This window comes from Nerophis ophidion, unplaced genomic scaffold (assembly GCF_033978795.1).
Source record: "Nerophis ophidion isolate RoL-2023_Sa unplaced genomic scaffold, RoL_Noph_v1.0 HiC_scaffold_38, whole genome shotgun sequence".
NCBI classification, from domain to species: domain Eukaryota; kingdom Metazoa; phylum Chordata; class Actinopteri; order Syngnathiformes; family Syngnathidae; genus Nerophis; species Nerophis ophidion.
The window spans coordinates 404,101-429,260 of NW_026906960.1; the positions used below are offsets into that span (position 1 = coordinate 404,101).

At 40.3% G+C, this 25,160-nt stretch overlaps 1 protein-coding gene across 1 annotated transcript in view; it reads right to left on the reverse strand.

Annotated features, from left to right (window-relative positions):
• Positions 1-25,160, reverse strand: part of LOC133546723 (zinc finger protein 568-like) — a 55,604-nt gene that overhangs the window by 11,508 nt on the left and 18,936 nt on the right. Inside the window, exons 3-4 of the mRNA XM_061892526.1 lie at positions 13,853-15,243; positions 3,867-4,011 (exon numbers count right to left, since the gene is read on the reverse strand). Of these exons, the coding sequence (XP_061748510.1) occupies positions 3,867-4,011; positions 13,853-15,243 (1,536 nt within the window). The remainder of the gene's footprint in view (positions 1-3,866; positions 4,012-13,852; positions 15,244-25,160) is intronic.

Consider the following 25,160-nt stretch of genomic DNA (forward strand, 5'->3'; position numbering starts at 1 on the left):
GAAAGAGTAAATGAAACCAAATTTCTAGGTATAATGATTGATGAAAAATTGAACTGGAAATCTCATGTAAAAAATATACAACATAAAGTAGCAAGAAATACGTCAATAATGAATAAAGCCAAAAATGTTCTGGACCAAAAATCACTTTATATTCTCTACTGCTCACTAGTGTTACCATATCTGAGTTACTGTGTAGAAATATGGGGACATAATTACAAAAGTACACTTCATTCACTAACAGTATTACAAAAAAGATCAGTTAGAATAATACATCATGTTGGATATAGACAACATACAAACCCTTTATTTATTGAATCAAAGATACTGAAATTCCACGACATAGTGACATTGCAAACAGCTAAAATTATACACAAAGCAAACTATAACCTGCTTCCCAAGAATATACAACGATTCTTCTCAACAAAAGAAGAGAAATATAATCTTAGAGCAAAATGTAATTTAAAACATTTGTATGCACGTACAACACTTAAGACCTTCAGTATATCAGTATGTAGAATTAAATGATGGAATGGATTAAGCAAAGCAATCAAACAATGTACTAATATCATCCACTTCAAGAAACTCTTCAAACCTAAAGTGTTTACAAAGTAGAAAGAAAAAGAACCATGATAATAAACATTCTGATTTTATTCACCCATTCATTCTCAAAATAATCGTACTTATCTCATCGTATGGAATAAAACTTACTTCACCAATTATTTATTTATTTAATTTTATTGTGATTACTTATTACTTATGGAGTATACATTGTGAATACATTGAGAACAGGAAGTGAACAAATGTTTTAGCAAGTGTTATGTAAAGAAAAGGGGTAGGAATAAATAAGCTCTGCTTCTTCCTACTCCTTTTCGAACATGTTGAAAAGAGAAACTGGAAATTGTGATGTATCATGTTGTATGTGTGATGTATCATGTTGTATGTGTGATGTATCATGTTGTATACATGCATGTGTGATGTATCATGTTGTATGTGTGATGTAACATGTTGTATACATGCATGTGTGATGTATCATGTTGCATGTGTGATGTATCATGTTGTATACATGCATGTGTGATGTATCATGTTGTATGTGTGATGTATCATGTTGTATGCTTGCATGTTCCAAATAAACTCAAACTCAACTCACTAAAACACAAGCAACACAATAGAAAGATAAGGGATTTCCCAGAATTATCCTAGTAAATGTGTCTAAAAACATCTGAATCAGTCCCAATGCAATAACCTTTTTTTTTAACTTGATTTTTTTTTTTCTTTTCTAGTCCGTCGCTATCAATATCCTCAAACACGAATCTTTCATCCTCGCTCATATTGATGGGGAAATTGTCATTTTCTCAGTCCGAATAGCTCTTGCTGCTGGAGGCTCCCAGTAAAAAGAGTGTGAGGTTGTGAGGAGCCCCCACACTTGTGACATCATTGTCTGCGACATCCGGTAAAGGCAAGGCTTTTTTGTCAGCACCAAAAGTTGCGAACTTTATCGTGGATGTTCTCTACTAAATTCTTTCAGCAAAAATATGTCAATATCGCAAAATGATCAAGTATGACACAGAATGGACCTGCTATCCCCGTTTGAATAAGAAAATCTAATTTCAGTAGGCCTTTAACCCCACTTTGACTACGGAGTTCATGTTTGGTACCGTGAGGCCTTAAAAGCCCTGAAAAACAAACTCCAGACAGCCCAAAACAAAATGATTGGGCTTCTGCTTAACCGTCCATCTCGGCCTCACCTTTCAGCCAACCATTTCCTTAACGTGGGGAGGCTCTTGGTGGCCGACAGAGTACATCTTCTTGCAGTTGGTCTGGTGTACAAGATACACCATACCACTAAAATACCATGTACCTGTCTAGATACTTCAAAATATATTCACCATTATAACACCAGAGGTAGTTGTACAAATCACATTCAACCTAGATCTCACTCCAAAAATGTTCTAATGTGTTTGCCTGCCATACCACCAACATGTGGAAGTCCCTATCAAAAAGAAACATATTACTGCTTGCGGCTACTCGTAACTGGGAATAAACAAAGCCTTTTATCTATTTGAAATTATATTTACATGTATTTTCTTGCAGTATATTTGTATTTTAAATGCTACTTTCTACATAGTACTGTGTGAGTTCTAATATATATTTCAACTGAAAGCATCTCAGGCTTTCTTGTAGCAGTCAATGTGTACCGTGATGAAAGTGTACCCTTTCCTATGCAAACTTCTCATAACTCCTTCAATCAATCAATCACACATTGTTACAAACTGAGAGGAACATCAACCTCAAACTGTCCCCTTTTCGTGAAGAATCTAAGTCAGGGGTCTCAAACTCAATTTACCTGGGGGCCACTGGATGCAGAAACCGGGTGAGGCTGGGCTGCAAGAAAATATGTCTTAAAAAATCCAACATGCACTTTTTAATGAATTCACCTTCTTTGAATGGCTTTCCCGCCCTCGTAACATACTTGCCAACTGTGGCGATCTCTCCGGGAAACACCCGAATATCAGTGCCCCTCCCGACAATCCCCCGGGGCAAGCATTCTCCCGGTTTTAACCCGGACAACAATATTAAGGGCGTGTCGCGATGTCACAGTCTTTAGCGTCCTCTACAACCTGCCGTCTCGTCCGCTTTTCCACCATGGCGCACATTAGTAACAGTGTTAAAGTTGTTTATACGGCCACCCTCAGTGTGACCTGTATGGCTGTTGATCAACTATGTCTTGCAGTTGTTTACTGCATCTACAGAAGCCAAATACGGCATGTGGCTGGGCTGGCACGCTGTTTGTACAGGTTGTAGAGGATGCTAAAAGCAGTTCCTCCACGGTGCCCCCTTAATATTGTTATTTTGGATGAAATTCGGGAGAATGATTACCTCAGGAGGGGCACTGAAAAATTGGGAGTCTCCCGGAAGAATCAAGAGTATGCAAGTACACCGCTGTTAGGCGCCGTTCATATAAAACACGCGGGCCGCACCAACATTAATTTTTCATATTAATCAATCGATCAATCAATCAATGTTTATTTATATAGCCCCAAATCACAAATGTCTCAAAGGACTGCACAAATCATTACGACTACAACATCCTCGGAAGAACCCACAAAAGGGCAAGGAAAACTCACACCCAGTGGGCAGGGAGAATTCACATCCAGTGGGACGCCAGTGACAATGCTGACTATGAGAAACCTTGGAGAGGACCTCAGATGTGGGCAACCCCCCCCCTCTCTAGGGGACCGAAAGCAATGGATGTCGAGCGGGTCTAACATGATACTGTGAAAGTTCAATCCATAGTGGCTCCAACACAGCCGCAAGAGTTCAGTTCAAGCGGATCCAAGACAGCAGCGAGAGTCCCGTCCACAGGAAACCATCTCAAGCGGATCAGCAGCGTAGAGATATCCCCAACCGATACAGGCGAGCGGTCCATCCTGGGTCCCGACGAGCGGTCCATCCTGGGTCTCGACTCTGGACAGCCAGCACTTCATCCATGGTTATCAGACCGGACCCCCTCCACAAGGGAGGGGGGGACATAGGAGAAAGAAAAGAAGCGGCAGATCAACTGGTCTAAAAAGGAGGTCTATTTAAAGGCTAGAGTATACAGATGAGTTTTAAGGTGAGACTTAAATGCTTCTACTGAGGTAGCATCTCGAACTGTTACCGGGAGGGCATTCCAGAGTACTGGAGCCCGAACGGGTGCGGGCCGCAAAATAACGTCTCGCGGGCCGCAATTGGCCCGCGTGTTTGAGATCCCTGATCTAAATCAAAGCATTGCATCATCCCCACAAGACAAAGCATCTTCCTACTGAAGAAGTGTTAATAATGAAATGTAAAGTTAGTAAAGATGTGAGAGTAAGAAGTAAACAAACCTGTTCTGTGTAACACAACTTGATGTTTCTTGAAAACAGCGTCCAGTAGTTGATGTTGTCGCTCCTTCTCCTCTTTTGTAAGACAAAGTTCCTCCTCATACTTTGCTATAGTTCTTTCGCACATTTTCACACAATCACAACACTTTACTCTCACACTTGATCTCTACTTAGCGATGTGTTGATAACTTCTGTGTCTTCTGTTAGCAGCTAACAAGCTAAGCTAACTAGCGAGCTAAGCTAACTAACAAGCAAAGATAGCACGAGAAGCAGCACAGTGCTTCTAGCGCATCGAGACCACTTTATCCTTACATAAAGAATCAAAGATGTATTTTATACGACGTAAATATTTCAAACTGGATAACAAATAATAAGACTGTCTTTCTCCGTCCATGTGCTGCACACTTGACGTTACAAGGCAGTACTGCTCTCTTCTGCTGCCTTCCGTTTACACCGGAAGCTGGGAATGACGTCACAGCCGAGTTAACGAAGAGGTAGCTCTATATAAGATATTGCCTGCTGTCACTGTTACCATGCTTTTATAACCTGTAATATTTATTTGAATAACAATGTGATATAAACGAGTGTCTTGTTTTTCAAAAATAAATTCAAAGTATATCAAACAAAGCTTTAATGTTGGGGTTCAGTGGCGCCCTCCTGCGACATTTATTGCAATGACAAGAGTGAAAGTGCTAGAAATTGTAGCGATATTACTGCCTGATTCCACGTATTTTTATTGTGGTTCCCTTTTACTCCTAGATAATCTATTTTCCTACAAAACATTAATAAAACATTCAAATATCACAGAACGTGATGTCACACGAACCAGAGGTGTGGACTCGAGTCACATGACTTGGACTCGAGTCAGTCTCGAGTCATACAATTGATGACTTTAGACTCGACTTGACCACATTTAAAAAGACTTGCAATTCGACTTAGACTTTAACATCAATGACTTGTGACTTGACTTGGACTTGAGCCTTTTGACTTGACATGACTTGCTACTTTCCCCGAAACCCAAAGATTAAAAAGTTATTCAGGAGCGCTCCGTATCTTTCATTTAGTATTTGTGTGTGTCTGCGTGTTGTTCCCGTCAGCTTGTATGCTCTCAGTACAACAGCCAATCACATTGCAGGTCAGCTTGTATGCTCTCAGTACAACAGCCAATCACATTGCAGGTCAGCTTGTATGCTCTCAGTACAACAGCCAATCACATTGCAGGTCAGCTTGTATGCTCTCAGTACAACAGCCAATCACATTAGTACTGCTCTTTTGCTCCCACAGCACTCATCCAATCACATTGCAGGTCAGCTTGTATGCTCTCAGTACAACAGCCAATCACATTGCAGGTCAGCTTGTATGCTCTCAGTACAACAGCCAATCACATTGCAGGTCAGCTTGTATGCTCTCAGTACAACAGCCAATCACATTGCAGGTCAGCTTGTATGCTCTCAGTACAACAGCCAATCACATTGCAGGTCAGCTTGTATGCTCTCAGTACAAAAGCCAATCACATTAGTACTGTTGTTTTGCTCCCACAGCACTCATCCAATCACATTAGTACTGTTGTTTTGCTCCCACAACACTCATCCAATCACATTGCAGGTCAGCTTGTATGCTCTCAGTACAACAGCCAATCAAATTAGTACTGTTGTTTTGCTCCCACAGCACTCATCCAATCAAATTGCAGGAAAACCAAGGAAGAATAATTCTTAAACAACGCGCCATTGAGAAAAAAAATATGCCAACGTTGGTTTCGTCCGGGTATAAAAAACTACGACTTGGTCAACAAAAAACGAATTGCCGTATGCAAAACATGCAGTTCGAATATGTAGACGCAACAACTTCCAATTTCGTTCGACATTTGAAGATGCACAAAGAAGGGTAAGTTTTGATTGTAAGCTAAAGTTTATTGGCTGAGTAATGTGACTTTTATTTGCTGTGTAGTTGAATGAGTGAGGCTGTAAACTCACTGCTAACGTTATAACCATAGTCATCTTATAAGTAGACGCGGTATAGAGCACTTCTGCTACTGGCGCTGAGGAGACGAGTCGCGCGGCCGCCATCTTGGAGTGGTGATCCGCTTCACTCAGTGCAATTAATTTGGCAGGAGCAATGAACAGTCGGCCTCCATCTTGGAGTGGTGATCCGCTCCACTCAGTGCAATTAATTTGTCAGGAGCAATGAACAGTCGGCCTCCATCTTGGAGTGGTGATCCGCTCCACTCAGTGCAATTAATTTGGCAGGAGCAATGAACAGTCGGCGCATTTAATTAATCTTACCTCACTAAAAAACACTGATTTTCGTCATACGTGTAACTATGATAAAAGGACACATGTTTTGGTGTGTTTTATTATTCATTGTTTGCTTAACAGTAACAGAATATTTGTATATGCTATAAGTGACCAGACGTCCAAGATCAATACTGGGAATATAATCCCAGAGAAGGGGAAAAAAACATATGCATGTATATATGTATATACATGCATATGTTCTACATAAAAAAATGTATGAATACATTAGATATCTATGTATCTTACGGACCTATAGACTATCTCTGTTGCTGCAGCAGCAGGGAGTTTATTCTGTCTTGGCATTTTGTATTGATATTCTATTATATTCTTCCCTTAAATGATCATGTTTTCAGTGATTGTTTTATATGTATTTTTTATGTATGTCACTTTGGATAAATGCGTCTGCCAAATACTTCAACATAAACATATATTAACACGCCGAGTCATACCAAAGACTATAAAAATGGGACTCATTACCTTCCTGCTTGGCACTCAGCATCAAGGGTTGGAATTGGGGGTTAAATCGCCCAAAATGTTTCCCGGGCGCCCACTGCACCCCTAACCTCCCAGGGGGTGAACAAGGGGATGGGTCAAATGCGGAAGACAGATTTCACCATACCTAGTGTGTGTGTGACAATCATTGCTACTTTAACTTTAACCTGTAAGTTTTTAGATCAGCTAAAACCACCAATCTGTTTGACTGGATTCAGAATAAAACTAAATTCGGTTGTACCCAACAATGTTAGTATTTGAATATTGTTACTTGAAAACTTATTCCTGGTTACATACATACTGTTAAGAAAGTATTGTCTTATATTTTGCCTAAAATGAGAATGCATCATAATCATTGGCAACTGGTGAATTTTGTTTTAGGTGGGGCTGAAAGTTTGTAAAGCAAATACCTGTAGGGGCGTCATCCTCCCCCAGAAGATTTCTTTGTGATTTTCACATACAAATATTGAAGATCTTTGCTCCTTCACAACTCTGTTGTAATATTCTTTTCACAAAATACAACCATCCATCCATTTTCTACTCCTTATTCCCTTTGGGTTGCGGGGGGCACTGGTGCCTATCTCAGCTACAATCAGGCAGAAGGCAATAGTACGTTAATGTTAAATCTTACTTGTGAAAAGTAATCCCCCAATTCCTATTTTCAACAGTCCGCTAATATTAACAGGAAAACGCTGAACACCGCCCGGCATCTTTGTTTTCTACCTGTCAACTGTCAGTTTAAGCTGCTCGCCAGCTCCTCATCACCACTTCAAGATGGCGGCCAAATTGCTCGCGTCACAGCAGCCAATGCGGCGTCTACTTATAAGATGTCTCTGGTTATAACGTCATTGCAAACACGACAATCTGTTGCATCCACTGCAGTTTGCTACCATATTCATACTTTTTGTAAAGTGATTTTTTTCAAGCAGGGTTGCATGAGGTACCTACACATAGTGTTACGTTAGTCAGTGTATCACAAACTGTAACGTAAGGTTATACGGTGGTCAGCAGCACCGCATATTTTAGCCACCTACAAAAAGACAAACACAGTCAAATAAAGGTCAGTTAAAATGTACCCTATATTAAGAATATGTGTACAGATTGCTTTTGCATAGGGCCCTGAAATCTAAACAGTACATTGTTCATTGTTATTTTCATGTATTTGTTATGTTTTTCATGTGTACGCAGACATAAACACACAAACAGAATGAGATGAGATCAATGACATAAGGTAAGAACAGGATAGAAACTGCTGTGGAACTAACTAGCTACAATGCAATATGACATGGAAATACAATGTTAACACTTTGTTTACAAATAAGTACAGTTCAACTTGTTTTTCCAAATGTGTTTATTCTGTAAAGCAATGAGTTAAATGTTTAAAATGACTGGTTAATAGTGTTATTATGAATTGCAAGGTCAGCACTATTTTTTTTCCTGCAATTTCAAATGCACTTGGTTTTAATAAATAAATACAGCATTTTAAAAACATACATAATCTGTGTAAATGTATTAGTCTGTGATTAAAATGACCTGAAAGGACTCGAAACTCAAAATGCAGGACTTGGGACTTGACTTGAGACTTTCCAGTCTTGACTTTGGACTTGACTCGGGACTTGCCTGTCTTGACTCGAGAGTTGAGGGCAAAGACTTGAGACTTACTTGTGACTTGCAAAACAATGACTTGGTCCCACCTCTGGCATGAACTCTGACATAAAACAAATTGTAAGTCCAGGAAGTGACGTACTCTTCGCGCATGCGTGGATCGATCGTGTCGTGAATTTATATCAATTTTTAAAAAGTGTGAAACATTTGCTCTCATACACAAAAGTGTCTTTCTTAAAGTGAAATCCAAATTCTAACATTGTGTTAATGATTTGAATTTATTAATTTAATCTTGGAAGATTGTACAAAATAGAAAAAGCCCTTATTATATTTACTGAAATAATTTAAGTGTATCATTTATTTATACATATTTTATTTTAATCTTATTCGAATGGTCTCTCATATTTACTTTTACTTTCTTTAACGGGTTTTGTTTGTAAGAGGATTGGATTTAATGTGATGTTTTTTTTATATTGCTGAGTAAAATATTGAAAAAACATTGACTCATATTGTATTGAAAGTACCTTAATGTGTCTAAACATTGTTTATGTGTGTTTAATTGTTCAATAACAAAATAAAATAAATACTCAGAACCAAAACTGGCTAGCAAATAAAGTCTTATATTAACATAAATAATGTTGAAGTCATATTACATGACATTATATAAATATGTATATTAAATATAATTTGAATAGTTGGCAAGTAAACAAAATGCATTTGCCATACCTAATTGTATTATATCAATTATAACTCAACCCCACACTTTATAACATGTATTCACACTTTGTTGTGTGAAAATATTTTACACAAACTTACATTCAATTATAATAATGATTATAATATAATAAGAAATTTAACAATGTGTGTTCTGGATGTAAATTAATTCATGGAAAATAAATTGATTAACAATTAATCTTTTTAGCGAGGTAGCATCTTTTTCACCTGGAAACGTATCTCCTTAAGTGTGCAAATAAAGTCTTACGTATTACTTGTATTACATTTGAATAGAACCTTATTGAGCATATTAACAAGATTATGTTAGAAAATGTGCCGAGTATGAAAAATGTCATTTTGAATTTGCGCACAGGATGTAGAATGACGATGATCTTCACCCACCTTAAAACAAATCAGGAAGATTGGAGCATGTGGAAGGAAGTTATGACTGTTATAATTTTCCACCACAAGGGGGCGATGTTGGTGTCGATATTTATGACTAGTCATGATCAGACCCCGACCTAAAGACCTACTGAAAGCCACTACTAGCCACCACGCAGTCTGATAGTTTATATATCAATGATGAAATATTAACATTGCAACACGTGCCAATACGGCCTTTTTAGTTTACTAAATTGCAATTTTACATTTCCCGGGAGTTTCTTGTTGAAAATGTTGCGGAATGATGACGTATACGCGTTACGTTGAGGACTGTCAGGAAATATTAGCGCTGCGCACACACACAGCTAAAAGTTGTCTGCTTTAATCGCATAATTACTGAGAATTTTGGACATCTGTGTTGCTGAATCTTTTGCAATTTGTTCAATTAATAATGGAGATTATAAAGAAGAATGCTGTTGGTGGAAAGCGGTGGATTGCAGCTGTCTTTAGCACCGAGACACAGCCGGTGTTTCTTTGTTTGTTGTGAAAGCAGAGCGGTCAAGCGAACATGTTTTCTCTACGTCAACCAGCAAGTTTTTGGATGGGAAAATGGTGATATATATCTTACCGAAGACATCAGTGGATTATTTGTCGTTCTGCAGCAGCTGTGAGTTTGGCTCCTCGGCTTCTCTCTTAGACTCGAGGTATGCCTTTACAATCTTTAAAACCTCACTAAAACACTATTAAAACAATAAGCAGATAAGGGATCTTTCAGAATTATCCTAGTAAATGTGTCTAATTGCATCTGAAACGCTCACACTGCCGTCGCCCGGAGCTGTCACTTTTTTTTTTTCCTTTCTATTCCTTCACTTTCAATATCCTAATTCAAGAATCTTTCATCCTCACTCAAATTAATGGGGAAATTGTTGCTTTCTCGGTCCGAATTGCTCTTACTGCTGGTGGCTCCCATTAAAAACAATGGGAATATGTGTGGAACCCTGCAACTCGTGACATCACGCGCACATACTTCCGGTAAAGGCAAGGCTTTTCTATTAGCGACCAAAAGTTGCGAACTTTATCGTCGATGTTCTCTACTAAATCCTTTCAGCAAAAATATGGCAATATCGCAAAATTAAATGATGAAGTATGACACATAGAATGGACCTGCTATCCCCGTTTAAATAAGAACATCTCATTTCAGTAGAGATTTTCAATGAGATTTTCTTATTTAAACGGGGATAGCAGGTCCATTCTATGTGTCATACTTGATCATTTCGCGATCTTGCCATATTTTTGCTGAAAGGATTTAGTAGAGAACATCCACCATAAAGTTCACAACTTTTGGTCGCTAATAAAAAAGCCTTGCCTGTACCGGAAATATGTGCGCGTGACATCACGAGTTGTAGGACTCCACACATATTCACATTGTTTTTAATGGGAGCCACCAGCAGTAAGAGCAATTTGGACCGAGAAAGCGACAATTTCCCCATTAATTTGAGCAAGGATGAAAGATTTGTGAATTAGGATATTGAAAGTAAAGGACTAGAAGAAAAAATGGCAAAAAAAAAAAAAATGTGACGGCTCCGGGCGACGGCAGTGTGAGCGTTTCAGATGTAATTAGACACATTTAGTAGGATAATTCTGGAAAATCCCTTATCTGCTTATTGTTTTAATAGTGTTTTAGTGAGGTTTTAAAGATTGTAAAGGCATACCTCGAGGTCGGATGGCTGCGGTGAACACACTGTGTCTCAGAGAGAAGCCGAGGAGCCAAGCTCACAGCTGCTGCAGAACGACGAATAATCCAATGATTTCTCCGGTAAGATATATATCACAATTTCCCCATCCAAAAACATGCTGGTTGACGTAGAGAAAACATGTTCGCTTGACCGCTCTGTGTTAAAAACAAACAAAGAAACACCGGCTGTGTCTCGGTGCTAAAGACAGCTGCAATCCACCGCTTTCCACCAACAGCATTCTTCTTTATAATCTCCATTATTAAATGAACAAATTGCAAAAGATTCAGCAACACAGGTGTCCAAAATACTTTGTAATTGCACGATGAAAAGAGACGACTTTTAGCCGTGTTTGGTGCTACGCTAACATGTCCCCTCCAACAGGTGATGTCACGCGTATGAGTCATCATTCCGCGACGTTTTTAAAGGGGAACATTATCAGCAGACCTATGTAAGCGTCAATATATACCTTGATGGTGCAGAAAAAATACCATATATTTTTTTAACCGATTTCCGAACTCTAAATGGGTGAATTTTGGCGAATTAAACGCCTTTCTGTTTATCGCTCTGGAGGGGATGACGTCAGAATGTGACGCAGCTATTCGGCCATGCCATGGCTATGAATAGCGTCAATAGCTATTCACTCAATAGCTTCAGTTTCTTCTTCAATACTTTCATACTCCAACCATCCGTTTCAATACATGCGTAATCTGTTGAATCGCTTGAGCCGCTGAAATCCGAGTCAAAATCCGAGCTAATGTCGCTATATCTTGCTGTGCTATTCGCCATTGTTTGTTTATATTGGCAGCACTGTATGACGTCACAGGGAAATGGACAGTGGCATCGCAAATAGCAAAAATCAAGCACTTTGAAGCTTTTTTTAGGGATATTCGGAGACCGGCAAAATTTTGAAAAAAACTTCAAAAAATACAACATGCCACTGGGAACTAATTTTTATTGTTTTTACCCCTTTTGAAATAGTGATAATGTTCCCCTTTAACAAGAAACTCAAGGGAAATTTAAAGGGTAACATTATCACAATTTCAGAAGGGTTGAAACCAATAAAAATCAGTTCGCAGTGGCTTATTTTATTTTTCGAAGTTTTTTTCAAAATTTTACCAATCATGGAATATCCCAAAAAAGGGTTTAAAAAGCCTGATTTTCGCTATCTGTAAATCCACCATCCATTTTCCTGTGACGTCACATAGTGACGCCAATACAACCAAACATGGTGGATAGAACAGCAAGATATAGCAACATTAGCTCGGATTCAGACGTGGATTTCAGCGATTTAGGTGATTTAACAGATTACGCATGTATTGAAACGGATGGTTGGAGTGTGGAGGCAGATAGCGGAAGCGAAATTGAAGAAGAAACTGAAGCTATTGAGCGAATAGCTTTTGAAGCTATTCGGCGATCGCCTTCTAACCAACGATTGCATCTTTTGACCACTGGAGCAACTTAAATCCATCGATTGGTAAAAGTTTGTTTGGCATAACATGTGGGTGGAGGGAAAGGCTGGAGGCAAATATAGCTACAAATGTACATACAGCTAGCCTAAATAGCATGTTAACATGGATTAGCTGGCAGTCATGCCGTGACCAAATATGTCTGATTAGCACATAAGTCAATAACATCAACAAAACTCACCTTTGTGATTTCGTTGTCTTTATCGTTGGAAATGCATCTACTTTGAGTGTCGCAGGATATCCACACATCTCTGTGCCATCTGTCGTAGCATAGCTGTCGTCGGTAAAATGTGCAGAACAAACAAAGGACTTTCGCATCTTTTGACCACTGGTGTACTTGAATCCGTCAATTGGTATGTGTTTGTTTGGCATTAAATGTGGGTGGAGGGAAAGGCTGGATGCAAATATAGTTACAAATGAGGCATAACGATGCAATATGTACATACAGCTAGCCTAAATAGCATGTTAACATCGATTAGCACGCCATGCTAATCGATGCACACTCCACGTAAGTCAACTTTAATCCGTCCCTGTTCATGTTGTTACACCCTCCGACAACACACCGACGAGGCATGATGTCTCCAAGGCACGGAAAACAGTAGAAAAAACGGAAAATAACAGAGCTGATTTGACTTGTGTGTGTAATGTGGTGGAGAAAATGGCGGATTGCTTCCCGTTGTAACGTCACAGGTGAAAGGTCATTGCTCCGACAGCGAACAATTGAAAGGCGTTTAAATCGCCAAATTCACCCTTTTAGAGTTCCGAAATGGGTTAAAAAAACATATGGTCTTTTTTTCTGCATCATCAAGATATATATTGATGCTTACATAGGTCTGGTGATAATGTTCCCCTTTAAAATTGCAATTTAGTAAACTAAAAAGGCCGTATTGGCATGTGTTGCAATGTTAATATTTCATCATTGATATGTAAACTATCAGACTGCGTGGTCGGTAGTAGTGGCTTTCAGTAGGCCTTTAAACTTAACAGTAGAAGATGAGAGGCACTACATACAACATCAAATATACATTCATATTAAACATGCTGTGTTTTTAAAGTACATTTAGCACAATCACTAAGTGTTTTTAAATCCCTGCAGCTTCCATGACTGTTACACACTTGTGTTTACTGTCCTGACACTTATGCCGGAACATCTTATCACACACAGTGCAACTAAATGGTTTCTCTCCAGTGTGTGTTCTCATGTGTCTGGTCATGACAAGCTTTGTGGAGAAATGCTTCTTACAAACAAGGCAAGTAAAAGGTTTCCCTCCAGTATGTGTTCTCATGTGTGAGGACATGTTAGACTTTGTGGAGAAACTCTTCTTACAAACAGAGCAAGTAAAATGTTTCTCTCCAGTGTGTGTTCTCATGTGTGTGGAGATGTCAGGCTTTCTGGAGAAACACTTCTTACAAAAAGAGCAACTAAATGGTTTCTCTCCAGTGTGTGTTCTCATGTGTCTGGTCATGACAAGCTTTGTGGAGAAATGCTTCTTACAAACAGGGCAAGTAAAAGGTTTCTCGCCAGTATGTGTTCTCATGTGTGCGGACATCTTAGGCTTTGTGGAGAAAGTCTTCTTACAAACAGAGCAAGTAAAAGGTTTCTCTCCAGTATGTGTTCTCATGTGTGAGGTCATGTTAGATTTTGTGGAGAAACTCTTCTGACAAACAGAGCAAGTAAAAGGTTTCTCTCCAGTGTGTGTTCTCATGTGTATGGAGATGTCAGGGTTTCTGGAAAAACACTTATTACAAACAGAGCAAGTAAAAGGTTTCTCTCCAGTATGTGTTTGCATGTGTGTGATCATATGCTGCTTTGTGGAGAAACGCTTCTTACAAACAGAGCAAGTAAAAGGTTTCTCTCCAGTATGTGTTCTCATGTGTTCGGTCATGTTAGACTTTCTGGAGAAATTCTTCTTACAAAGAGAGCAAGTAAAAAGTTTCTCTCCAGTGTGTGTTCTCATGTGTCTGGTCATGGCAGGCTTAACGGAGAAACTCTTCTTACAAACAGAGCAAGTAAAAGGTTTCTCTCCGGTGTGTGTTCTCATGTGTCTGGTCATGGCAGGCTTAACGGAGAAACTCTTCTTACAAACAGAGCAAGTAAAAGGTTTCTCTCCGGTGTGTGTTCTCATGTGTGTGGTCATGTGTTGCTTTGTGGAGAAACTTTTCTTACAAACAGAGCAAGTAAAAGGTTTCTCTCCAGTATGTATTCTCATGTGTCTTGTAAAATCACTCTTCAGTCTAAATGATTTCCCACATTCAGAGCAGTCAGAGTCTTTGTTGTTAGTGTGATGTCTCGTATCACCTTTAGAGTCATTTTCACTCTCCAAAGGTTCTTGAATGTGGTCACTGTGATCAGAAGAGTGTGACATCATGTGGTCCATGTCTGACAGTGGAGCAAAGATGCTGTCTGGTTCCGACTTTATATCTTCACAATGCTCTCCATCAGCTTCTGTGATGTGTTGACTTACAAGCTCCGCCCCTCTGTTCTCCTCACTTTGACTGTGATGAAGCTGTAAGGACTGAGCTTCATCTTCATCATTATCCTCCACCAACCTTTGAAGCTGCTTCCACAGTTCCTCCTCTTCCTCTTTAATGTGGGAGGGGGCCTGTAGCTCCTTCTGTCCCACACTGGAGCTCCACTCCTGCTGCTTGGAGGGAATATCTTCATGACTCTCTGCTGACACCTGCTGGACGTCTGCAGAACATAAAACACAAATGAGGTGTTACTCTATTGAAGTTTGCAGTATTCAAACTATTCAGATGTGAGCTAGGCCAAATAGACAGTGATGGGCAAGCGACCTGGAAAATGTAGTAAGCTAAGCTACAAGTTACTCTCCATTAAATGTAGCTAAACTATCCTCAGAGAATTGTAGCAAGCTACACTACACGCTACACTGCAAAAGTAGCTTGCCACATCAAAGCTACATTTAACAGCATTTCTATCTATTGGCCCACATGTATAATATCAATGTTAAATGTTTAAATAGACCTCCTTTTTAGACCAGTTGATCTGCCGCTTCTTTTCTTTCTCCTATGTCCCCCCCTCCCTTGTGGAGGGGGTCCGGTCCGATGACCATGGATGAAGTACTGACTGTCCAGAGTCGAGACCCAGGATGGACCGCTCGTCGGGACCCAGGATGGACCGCTCGCCTGTATCGGTTGGGGACATCTCTACGCTGCTGATCCGCTTGAGATGGTTTCCTGTGGACGGGACTCTCACTGCTGTCTTGGAGCCACTATGGATTGAACTTTCACAGTATCATGTTAGACCCGCTCGACATCCATTGCTTTCGGTCCCCTAGAGGGGGGGGGTTGCCCACATCTGAGGTCCTCTCCAAGGTTTCTCATAGTCAGCATTGTCGCTGGCGTCCCACTGAATGTGAATTCTCCCTGCCCACTGGGTGTGAGTTTTCCTTGCCCTTTTGTGGGTTCTTCCGAGGATGTTGTAGTCGTAATGATTTGTACAGTCCTTTGAGACATTTGTGATTTGGGGCTATATAAATAAACATTGATTGATTGATTGAATGTAACTGAGAGTGTACAAATGGACCCAGTGAGGTTCCATTGCTGTTAACTATCTGTCATTCAGCTGGGGATACCTTACAACTACGGAGCAGTTAAATGAACACTTAGTGTCTAACAATCTATGTGAAACCTTTCAATCCGGTTTCAGGGCAAATCACTCCACAGCCCTCGCAAAAATGACTAATGATCTATTGCTAACGATGGATTTTGATGCGTCATCTATGTTGCTGCTCCTCGATCTTAGCGCTGCTTTCGATACCGTCGATCATAATATTTTATTAAAACGTATCAAAACACGAATTGGTATGTCAGACTTAGCCCTGTCTTGGTTTAACTCTTATCTTACTGATAGGATGCAGTGTGTCTCCCATAACAATGTGACCTCGGACTACGTTAAGGTAACGTGTGGAGTTCCCCAGGGTTCGGTCCTTGGCCCTGCACTCTTCAGCATCTACATGCTGCCGCTAGGTGACATCATACGCAAATACGGTGTTAGCTTTCACTGTTATGCTGATGACACCCAACTCTACATGCCCCTAAAGCTGACCAACACGCCGGATTGTAGTCAGCTGGAGGCGTGTCTTAATGAAATTAAACAATGGATGTCTGCTAACTTTTTGCAACTCAACGCCAAAAAAACGGAAATGCTGATTATCGGTCCTGCTAGACACCGAACTCTATTTAATAATACAACTCTAACATTTGACAACCAAACAATTAAACAAGGCGACACGGTAAAGAATCTGGGTATTATCTTCGACCCAACTCTCTCCTTTGAGGCACACATTAAAAGCGTTACTAAAACGGCCTTCTTTCATCTCCGCAATATCGCTAAAATTCGCTCCATTCTGTCCACTAAAGACGCTGAGATCATTATCCATGCGTTTGTTACGTCTCGCCTCGACTACTGTAACGTATTATTTTCGGGTCTCCCCATGTCTAGCATTAAAAGATTACAGTTGGTACAAAATGCGGCTGCTAGACTTTTGACAAGAACAACAAAGTTTGATCACATTACGCCTGTACTGTATATACCTTTATAAACATATATACATACATATATACATATACTGGCTCACCTGCACTGGCTTCCTGTGCACTTAAGATGTGACTTTAAGGTTTTACTACTTACGTATAAAATACTACACGGTCTAGCTCCATCCTATCTTGCCGATTGTATTGTACCATATGTCCCGGCAAGAAATCTGCGTTCAAAGGACTCCGGCTTATTAGTGATCCCCAAAGCCCAAAAAAAGTCTGCGGGCTGTAGAGCTTTTTCATTTCGGGCTCCAGTACTCTGGAATGCCCTCCCGGTAACAGTTCGAGATCCTACCTCAGTAGAAGCATTTAAGTCTCACCTTAAAACTCATTTGTATACTCTAGCCTTTAAATAGACTCCCTTTTTAGACCAGTTGATCAGCCGTTTCTTTTCTTTTTCTTCTATGTCCCACTCTCCTTTGTGGAGGGAGTCCGGTCCGATCCGGTGGCCATGTACTGCTCGTCTGTGTATCGGCTGGGGACATCTCTGCGCTGCTGATCAGCCTCCGCTTGGGATGGTTTCCTGCTGGCTCCGCTGTGAACGGGACTCTCGCTGCTGTGTTGGATCCGCTTTGGACTGGACTCTCGCGACTGTGTTGGATCCATTATGGATTGATCATTCACAGTATCATGTTCTCATAGTCATCATTGTAACCGACGTCCCACTGGGTCATTATTGTCACCGATGTCCCACTAGGTGTGAGTTTTCCTTTCCTTGCCCTTATGTGGGCCTACCGAGGATGTCGTAGTGGTTTGTGCAGCCCTTTGAGACACTAGTGATTTAGGGCTATATAAGTAAACATTGATTGATTGATTGAAATTACTCAATGCAAGATGCAGAATTAGTAACACTAATAGAAGCATGTAAAGTAATGAAAGATCTAAAGGTCACAATATACACAGATAGCCAATACACATTTTCAACAGTGCACACATTTGCATAACACTGGAAGAATATAGCAACGTCAACAGGAAAACCTGTAAAACATGGAGAATTATTGGGAAAAAATGAGTAAAAGCAGTACAGCTACCAGCTAAAATAGCAATATGCAAATGTGCAGCACACACCAAAGGAGCAGACGCAGTGTCACTGGGAGGTGTGTTTGCTGACAGAGCAGCAAAACAAGGAACAGGAAAAAGAAATACACATTTCAAATTACAAATTAGTGACATAAATAATGATATACTAAAATATATGCAACAACAAAGTACTCCAAAAGAAAAAGATAAATGAATAAAAAAAAAACAGAGTCACGTTGTACAAAGAATACATCTATGTATGTCCAGACAATACACTAATCGTACCAAACAATCAGTAGAAGTGGGTAGCAGTTGTGAGCCATAGGTGAACTTATGGCTCAACAGGAGGGACATGACTAGAAGTACCATACTTCCTATAGTTTAATTCATACAAAAAATAAAAAAAATGTATACAACATCTATGCATGGATTTTATTGAACTAAATGAAAGTGAAGGAAAACATTATTGTCCGGTCATAGTAGATGCATTTTCAAAGTGGGCAGAAATATTTCCTAAAGGAAAAGCAGATGTGCTAACAGTAGCAAAAGCATTATGCAAAGAGTTAGTACAAATGTACAGTATATGAACCTTACAAGTACAACAGGACTAAGACCCTTTGAAATAATATTTGGAAGACCTTGTCAGCTACCAACATTTTGAAAAATCGATGAAAAGGAAACATTGGCATTCTCCAAGGGGGGAGAGAGGTTGTAAACAACTAAGACAGCAGTAAAGATAGTGGAAAGACCAAGCTGAGTACACTTAGCACATTGTAAAAAGGTCATATAATGGAAAAAAAAAGTATTTGGGATTGTATTTGTCTTATTAAAGGGACATGTTAACTAGCACACTACAAATTCCACTGTCACAGTTGTGTCAAAGTTTGATAATAATTGGTTCCTGTTTTGGCAATTAATTTGTTCCTTATGGCAGAGCAAGTAGGAAAAGCTACACAAATTGATTGTGTTGTATGCAAAAGCCCAGACAATTAGTCAAGATGAGTCAAAAAAGGTTTGATTGAAGTAATGAGCAAAACAAAATGTACCTGTAGCTAAAGAGACAAAACAGAAACTAATATTTGATAAATATGTAAAATAATAAAATAAAATAAAAAAAAGCTAATTATACCTGCATTGACACGTACAACAGTTAGGAAACTTATCATAAGATAACTGCTTACACATAGTACATGTATGAATATTTGTACAAGGATTGTTAACATATCTGAACAGTTTTGATACCTGGACATTGGAAAATAACTAGACATGATGTAAACTGGCAAAGTGTTTTAGATCTAACTTGATCGATCCAATGGGTGTCCAAAGAAGTGTTTCTGACGACTATAAATTGGTAAATTAAGTTGTAGCTGGATTTGAATCCTCCGTCTACTGGTGGTGTACGATTAACAAGAATGTTGATAGAATAAACTATGTCTACTAGAACGTAGAGGGATTAGAAAATTACACAGGCCGACTTGAAGCCGTCGCTGATCAACTCGTCGCCACCTTCCTTATGGCTTTTCAAAACCGTATAACACTAGACATGTTGTTAGCGGAAAAAGGGGGCGTGTGCACAATATTTGGTGAACAGTGTTGCACGTTCATACCAAACTACACTGATGCAGAAAGTAGCCTGACCAAAGCACTGGAAGGCCTGCACACCCTTAACGGTAAGATTAAAAAGTACTCTGGCATAGATACATCTATGTGGGAGGGGTGGTTGGACGTGTTTGGCAAATACAAGTCTTTGATATTTAGTATCTATGGCCGTTTTCAACAAGACTGACGTTGTGTGGATGTTGTTATATTTCCTGTCTTGTGTTCTCTGTTTAACCGTCTTGATTACCACAGCGATTAGCCCAGCAGACAATAAAGCTGTTCAGACGCACTTTCTGGCGGACGACAGAGAAGATGAATCTGACGACGAGAATACCTACCTGGATGGTGTTCCTGATTTATTTCCAGAAATGTCATAATAAATAAAAAAATACCGGACAATTCTGCAAACTTCATGGCTGGCTCACATCGTGGTCACTCCGTGATCACTTACGACCGCCAGACACTTCTGGATGTGGACAGATCGGGCCATTTTGGACTGATAGACGCGTGCTTGCTAGACCTGCTAGCTAGCACGGGAATACTTCACCGGCTACATCCAGCGGCCTGTGAAGCAGGGGAGTATAGTAGCAGCGGAGGCCGTCAACGGAGCAGACGCCAGTGGTGTGATCGGAAACGCGGATGCCGAGCGGGGCTAAAAACAAAGCTAAAGGCTAATGCCCACAGAACACCACTTCCCTCCATCCTGAAGCAGGATTTAAATGGAAGATACGAGACGACTGGTCTAGGTAAGGAGTTAGTTAAATTAGAACAAGTTTTTTCTGCTTTGATTGTTTCAGAGTTAGACATGCGTTCTACTGAGGTGGAAAACTATGATGCGTGCAGTTTATCAAAGCACCAAACAAACAATCAGAAAATTCCCGTCGTATCAATTCCTAGATATGGTCGTAATTATATTAAGTGCACTGGGCATAATAAACACAACATTATTAATATTACTACGACAGATAATTTGATCAAAAATTCCCTAAAACAGCCAATTACCTATAATATAAGTTTTTTAAACATAAAATCATTGTCTCCCAAAACGTTGTTAATTAATGAGGTCATCAGAGACAACAATCTTAACGTCATCGGTCTCAGCGAAACCTGGCTTAAACCAAACTACTTTTTTGCGCTAAATGAGGCATGTCCTCCTAACTTTACACATGCGCATATTGCCCGTCCGCTCAAAAGGGGTGGGGGGGTCGCACTAATATACAACGAAAACTTTAACCTTAGTCCTAATATAAATAATAAATATAAATCGTTTGAGGTGCTTACTATGAGGTCTGTCACACCGCTGCCTCTACACCTGGCTGTTATCTACCGCCCCCCAGGGCCCTGTTCGGACTTTATCAATGAATTCTCAGAGTTCGTTGCTGATGTAGTGACGCACGCCGATAATATAACTATAATGGGGGACTTTAATATCTGTATGAATACCCCATCGGACCCACCGTGCGTAGCGCTCCAGACTATAATTGATAGCTGTGGTCTTACACAAATAAAAAATAAACCCACGCATTGCAACGGTAATACGATAGACCTAGTGCTTGTCAGGGTTATCACCGTTTCCAAAGTTACGATACTCCCGTATACTAAACTATTGTCAGATCATTACCTTATAAAGTTCGAGATTCAGACGCATGTTCGGCAAACTAATAATAATAATAACTGCTATAGCAGCCGCAACATTAATACGGCCACAACGACTACTCTTACTGACCTACTGCCCTCGGTAATGGCACCATTCCCAAAGTATGTGGGCTCTATTGATAACCTCACTAACAACTTTAACGACGCCCTGCGTGAAACCATTGATATCATAGTACCACTAAAGTTAAAAAAGGCTCCAAAAAAGCCTACCCCGTGGTTTACAGAAGAAACTAGAGCTCAGAAATTATTATGTAGAAAGCTGGAACGCAAATGGCGCACAACTAAACTTGAGGTGCACCATCAAGCATGGAGTGATAGTTTAATAACTTATAAAAGCATGCTTACCTTAGCTAAAGCTAAATATTACTTGAATCTCATCCACCTTAATGAAAACAATCCTAAATTTTTGTTTAGTACGGTAATAATAATAATAATGGATTAGATTTATATCGCACTTTTCTATTGTTAGATACTCAAAGCGCTCACAGAGAAGTGGGAACCCATCATTCATTCACACCTGGTGGTGGTAAGCTACATCAGTAGCCACAGCTGCCCTGGGGTAGACTGACGGAAGCGTGGCTGCCAGTTTGCGCCCACGGCCCCTCCGACCACCACCAATCATTCATTCACCAGTGTGAGCAGCACCGGGGGCAAGGGTGAAGTGTCCTGCCCAAGGACACAACGGCAGCGATTTGGATGGTAATAGGTGGGAAGCGTACCTGAAATCCTCAGGATTCTGACACGTCCGCTCTACCCACTACACCATGCCGCATCGCTAACCCAACAAGGGACCCCTTCCAGTAGCTCCACCCACTCAGCAGATGACTTTATGCAATTCTTTAGTAAGAAAATTGAAGTCATTAGAAATGAGATTAAAGACAATGCGTCCCAGCTACAACGGGGTTCTATTAACACTGACACGATTGTATATACAGCGGATACTGCAAATATCCAAAATAGTTTCTCTCGTTTTGAGGAAGTAACATTAGAGGAATTGTTACAACGTGTAAATGGAATAAAACAAACAACATGTTTACTTGACCCTCTTCCTGGGAAACTTATCAAGGAGCTCTTTGTATTATTAGGTCCATCAGTGCTAAATATTATAAACTTATCACTTTCCTCGGGCACTGTTCCCCTAGCATTCAAAAAAGCGGTTATTCATCCTCTCCTTAAAAGACCTAACCTCGATCCTGACCTCATGGTAAACTACCGACTGGTGTCTCACCTTCCCTTTATTTCAAAAATCCTCGAAAAAATTGTTGCAGAGCAGCTAAATGAAAACTTAGCGTCTAGCAACCTGTGTGAAATCTTTCAATCCGGTTTCAGGGCAAATCACTCCACGGAGACAGCCCTCATAAAAATTACTAATGATCTATTGCTAAAGATGGATTCTGATGCGTCATCTATGTTGCTGCTCCTCGATCTTAGTGCTGCTTTCCATACCGTCGATCATAATATTTTATTAGAGCATATCAAAACACGAATTGGTATGTCAGACTTAGCCCTGTCTTGGTTTAACTCTTATCTTACTGATAGGATGCAGTGCGTCTCCCATAACAATGTGACCTCGGACTACGTTAAGGTAACGTGTGGAGTTCCCCAGGGTTCGGTCCTTGGCCCTGCACTCTTCAGCATCTACATGCTGCCACTAGGTGACATCATACGCAAATACGGTGTTAGCTTTCACTGTTATGCTGATGACACCCAACTCTACATGCCCCTAAAGCTGACCAACATGCTGGATTGTAGTCAGCTGGAGGCGTGTCTTAATGAAATTAAACAATGGATGTCCGCTAACTTTTTGCAACTCAACGCCAAAAAAAACGGAAATGCTGATTATCGGTCCTGCTAGACACCAAACTCTATTTAATAATACAACTCTAACATTTGACAACCAAACAATTAAACAAGGCGACACGGTAAAGAATCTGGGTATTATCTTTGACCCAACTCTCTCCTTTGAGCCACACATTAAAAGCGTTACTAAAACGGTCTTCTTTCATCTCCATAATATCGCTAAAATTCGCTCCATTCTGTCCACTAAAGACGCTGAGATCATTATCCATGCGTTTGTTACGTCTCGCCTCGATTACTGTAACGTATTATTTTCGGGTCTCCCCATGTCTAGCATTAAAAGATTACAGTTGGTACAAAATGTGGCTGTTAGACTTTTGACAAGAACAAGAAAGTTTGATTATATTACGACTACAATGTATATACCTTTATATACATATATACATACATATATACCTATACTGGCTCACCTGCACTGGCTTCCTGTGCACTTAAGATGTGACTTTAAGGTTTTACTACTTACGTATAAAATACTACAAGGTCTAGCTCCAGCCTATCTTGCCGATTGTATTGTACCATATGTCCCGGCAAGAAATCTGCGTTCAAAGGACTCCGGCTTATTAGTGATTCCCAAACCCCAAAAAAGTCTGCGGGCTATAGAGCGTTTTCAATTCGGGCTCCAGTACTCTGGAATGCCCTCCCGGTAACAGTTCGAGATGCTACCTCAGTAAAAGCATTTAAGTCTCACCTTAAAACTCATTTGTATACTTTAGCCTTTAAATAGACTCCCTTTTTAGACCAGTTGATCTGCCGTTTCTTTTCTTTTTCTCCTATGTCCCACTTTCCCTTGTAGAGGGGGTCTGGTCCGATGGCCATGGAACGTACTGGCTGTCCAGAGTCGGGACCCAGGATGGACCGCTCGTCCAGAGTCGGGACCCAGGATGGACCGCTTGCCTATGTATCGGCTTGGGACATATCTGCGCTGCTTATCCGCCTCCGCTTGGGATGGTTTCCTGCTGGCTCCGCTGTGGACGGGACTCTCGCTGCTGTGTTGGATCCGCTTTGGACTGGACTCTCGCGGCCGTGTTGGATCCATTATGGATTGAACTTTCACAGTATCATGTTAGACCCGCTCGACATCCATTGCTTTCGTCCTCTCCAAGGTTCTCATAGTCATCATTGTCACCGACGTCCCACAGAGTGTGAGTTTTCCTTGATCGAGAATGTCGTAGTGGTTTGTGTTGTGGTTTGTGCAGCCCTTTGAGACACTAGTGATTTAGGGCTATATAAGTAAACATTGATTGATTGATTGATAATTATGAGGGAAAAATTGATGTTCAATTCTGAGTGTAAACATAGCTTGTTTCAAGGGAAGTTAAACAATAACTGAAAATCGCAAGAAGAAGTTATTAGGGATACGAAGATTATGGGGAATTTATTTGATAAACAGGGGGGAATGTCAGAAAAATTCTGTGTAAATTATCAAATAAAACCTTGTATTACATTGTGTTCCTGACGAGAAGAAAAAAGGCTGGAGCTTTCCAAGAAGAATGCTGGACTTCCAGGCGGACAGATAGCAGAATCTGCCCAACTTCCAGAGAAACTCTTTTAAGTATTTTTACGAACCCTCTTTGATCTATTTTATGGGACTCTCTGTGATCTATTTTATGGGATTTTCTTTGATCTGTTCGGGAACCGAAGGCAATGCTGGTCATGACCCACTTCCATGAGGAAGCAGCTGTGGGAAGGAGGGGGGTGAAAATCAAATAAAGAACCACGAGAACGATCTTGGGGCAGAGCATGGTGCAGGATTTGTACAGGCAGTACAATGGCCATGCCTCTCCTCGGATCCGAGTATAAATTGAATTCTGTCTCTGTTTGATTCTTCGCCTTTTTGTCCTGTTTAATAGATGTCATCAACGTTTGAACCTGACAGATGGAGGTCTCGCAACTACGGTAAGCAGCTGCCAACTTCAT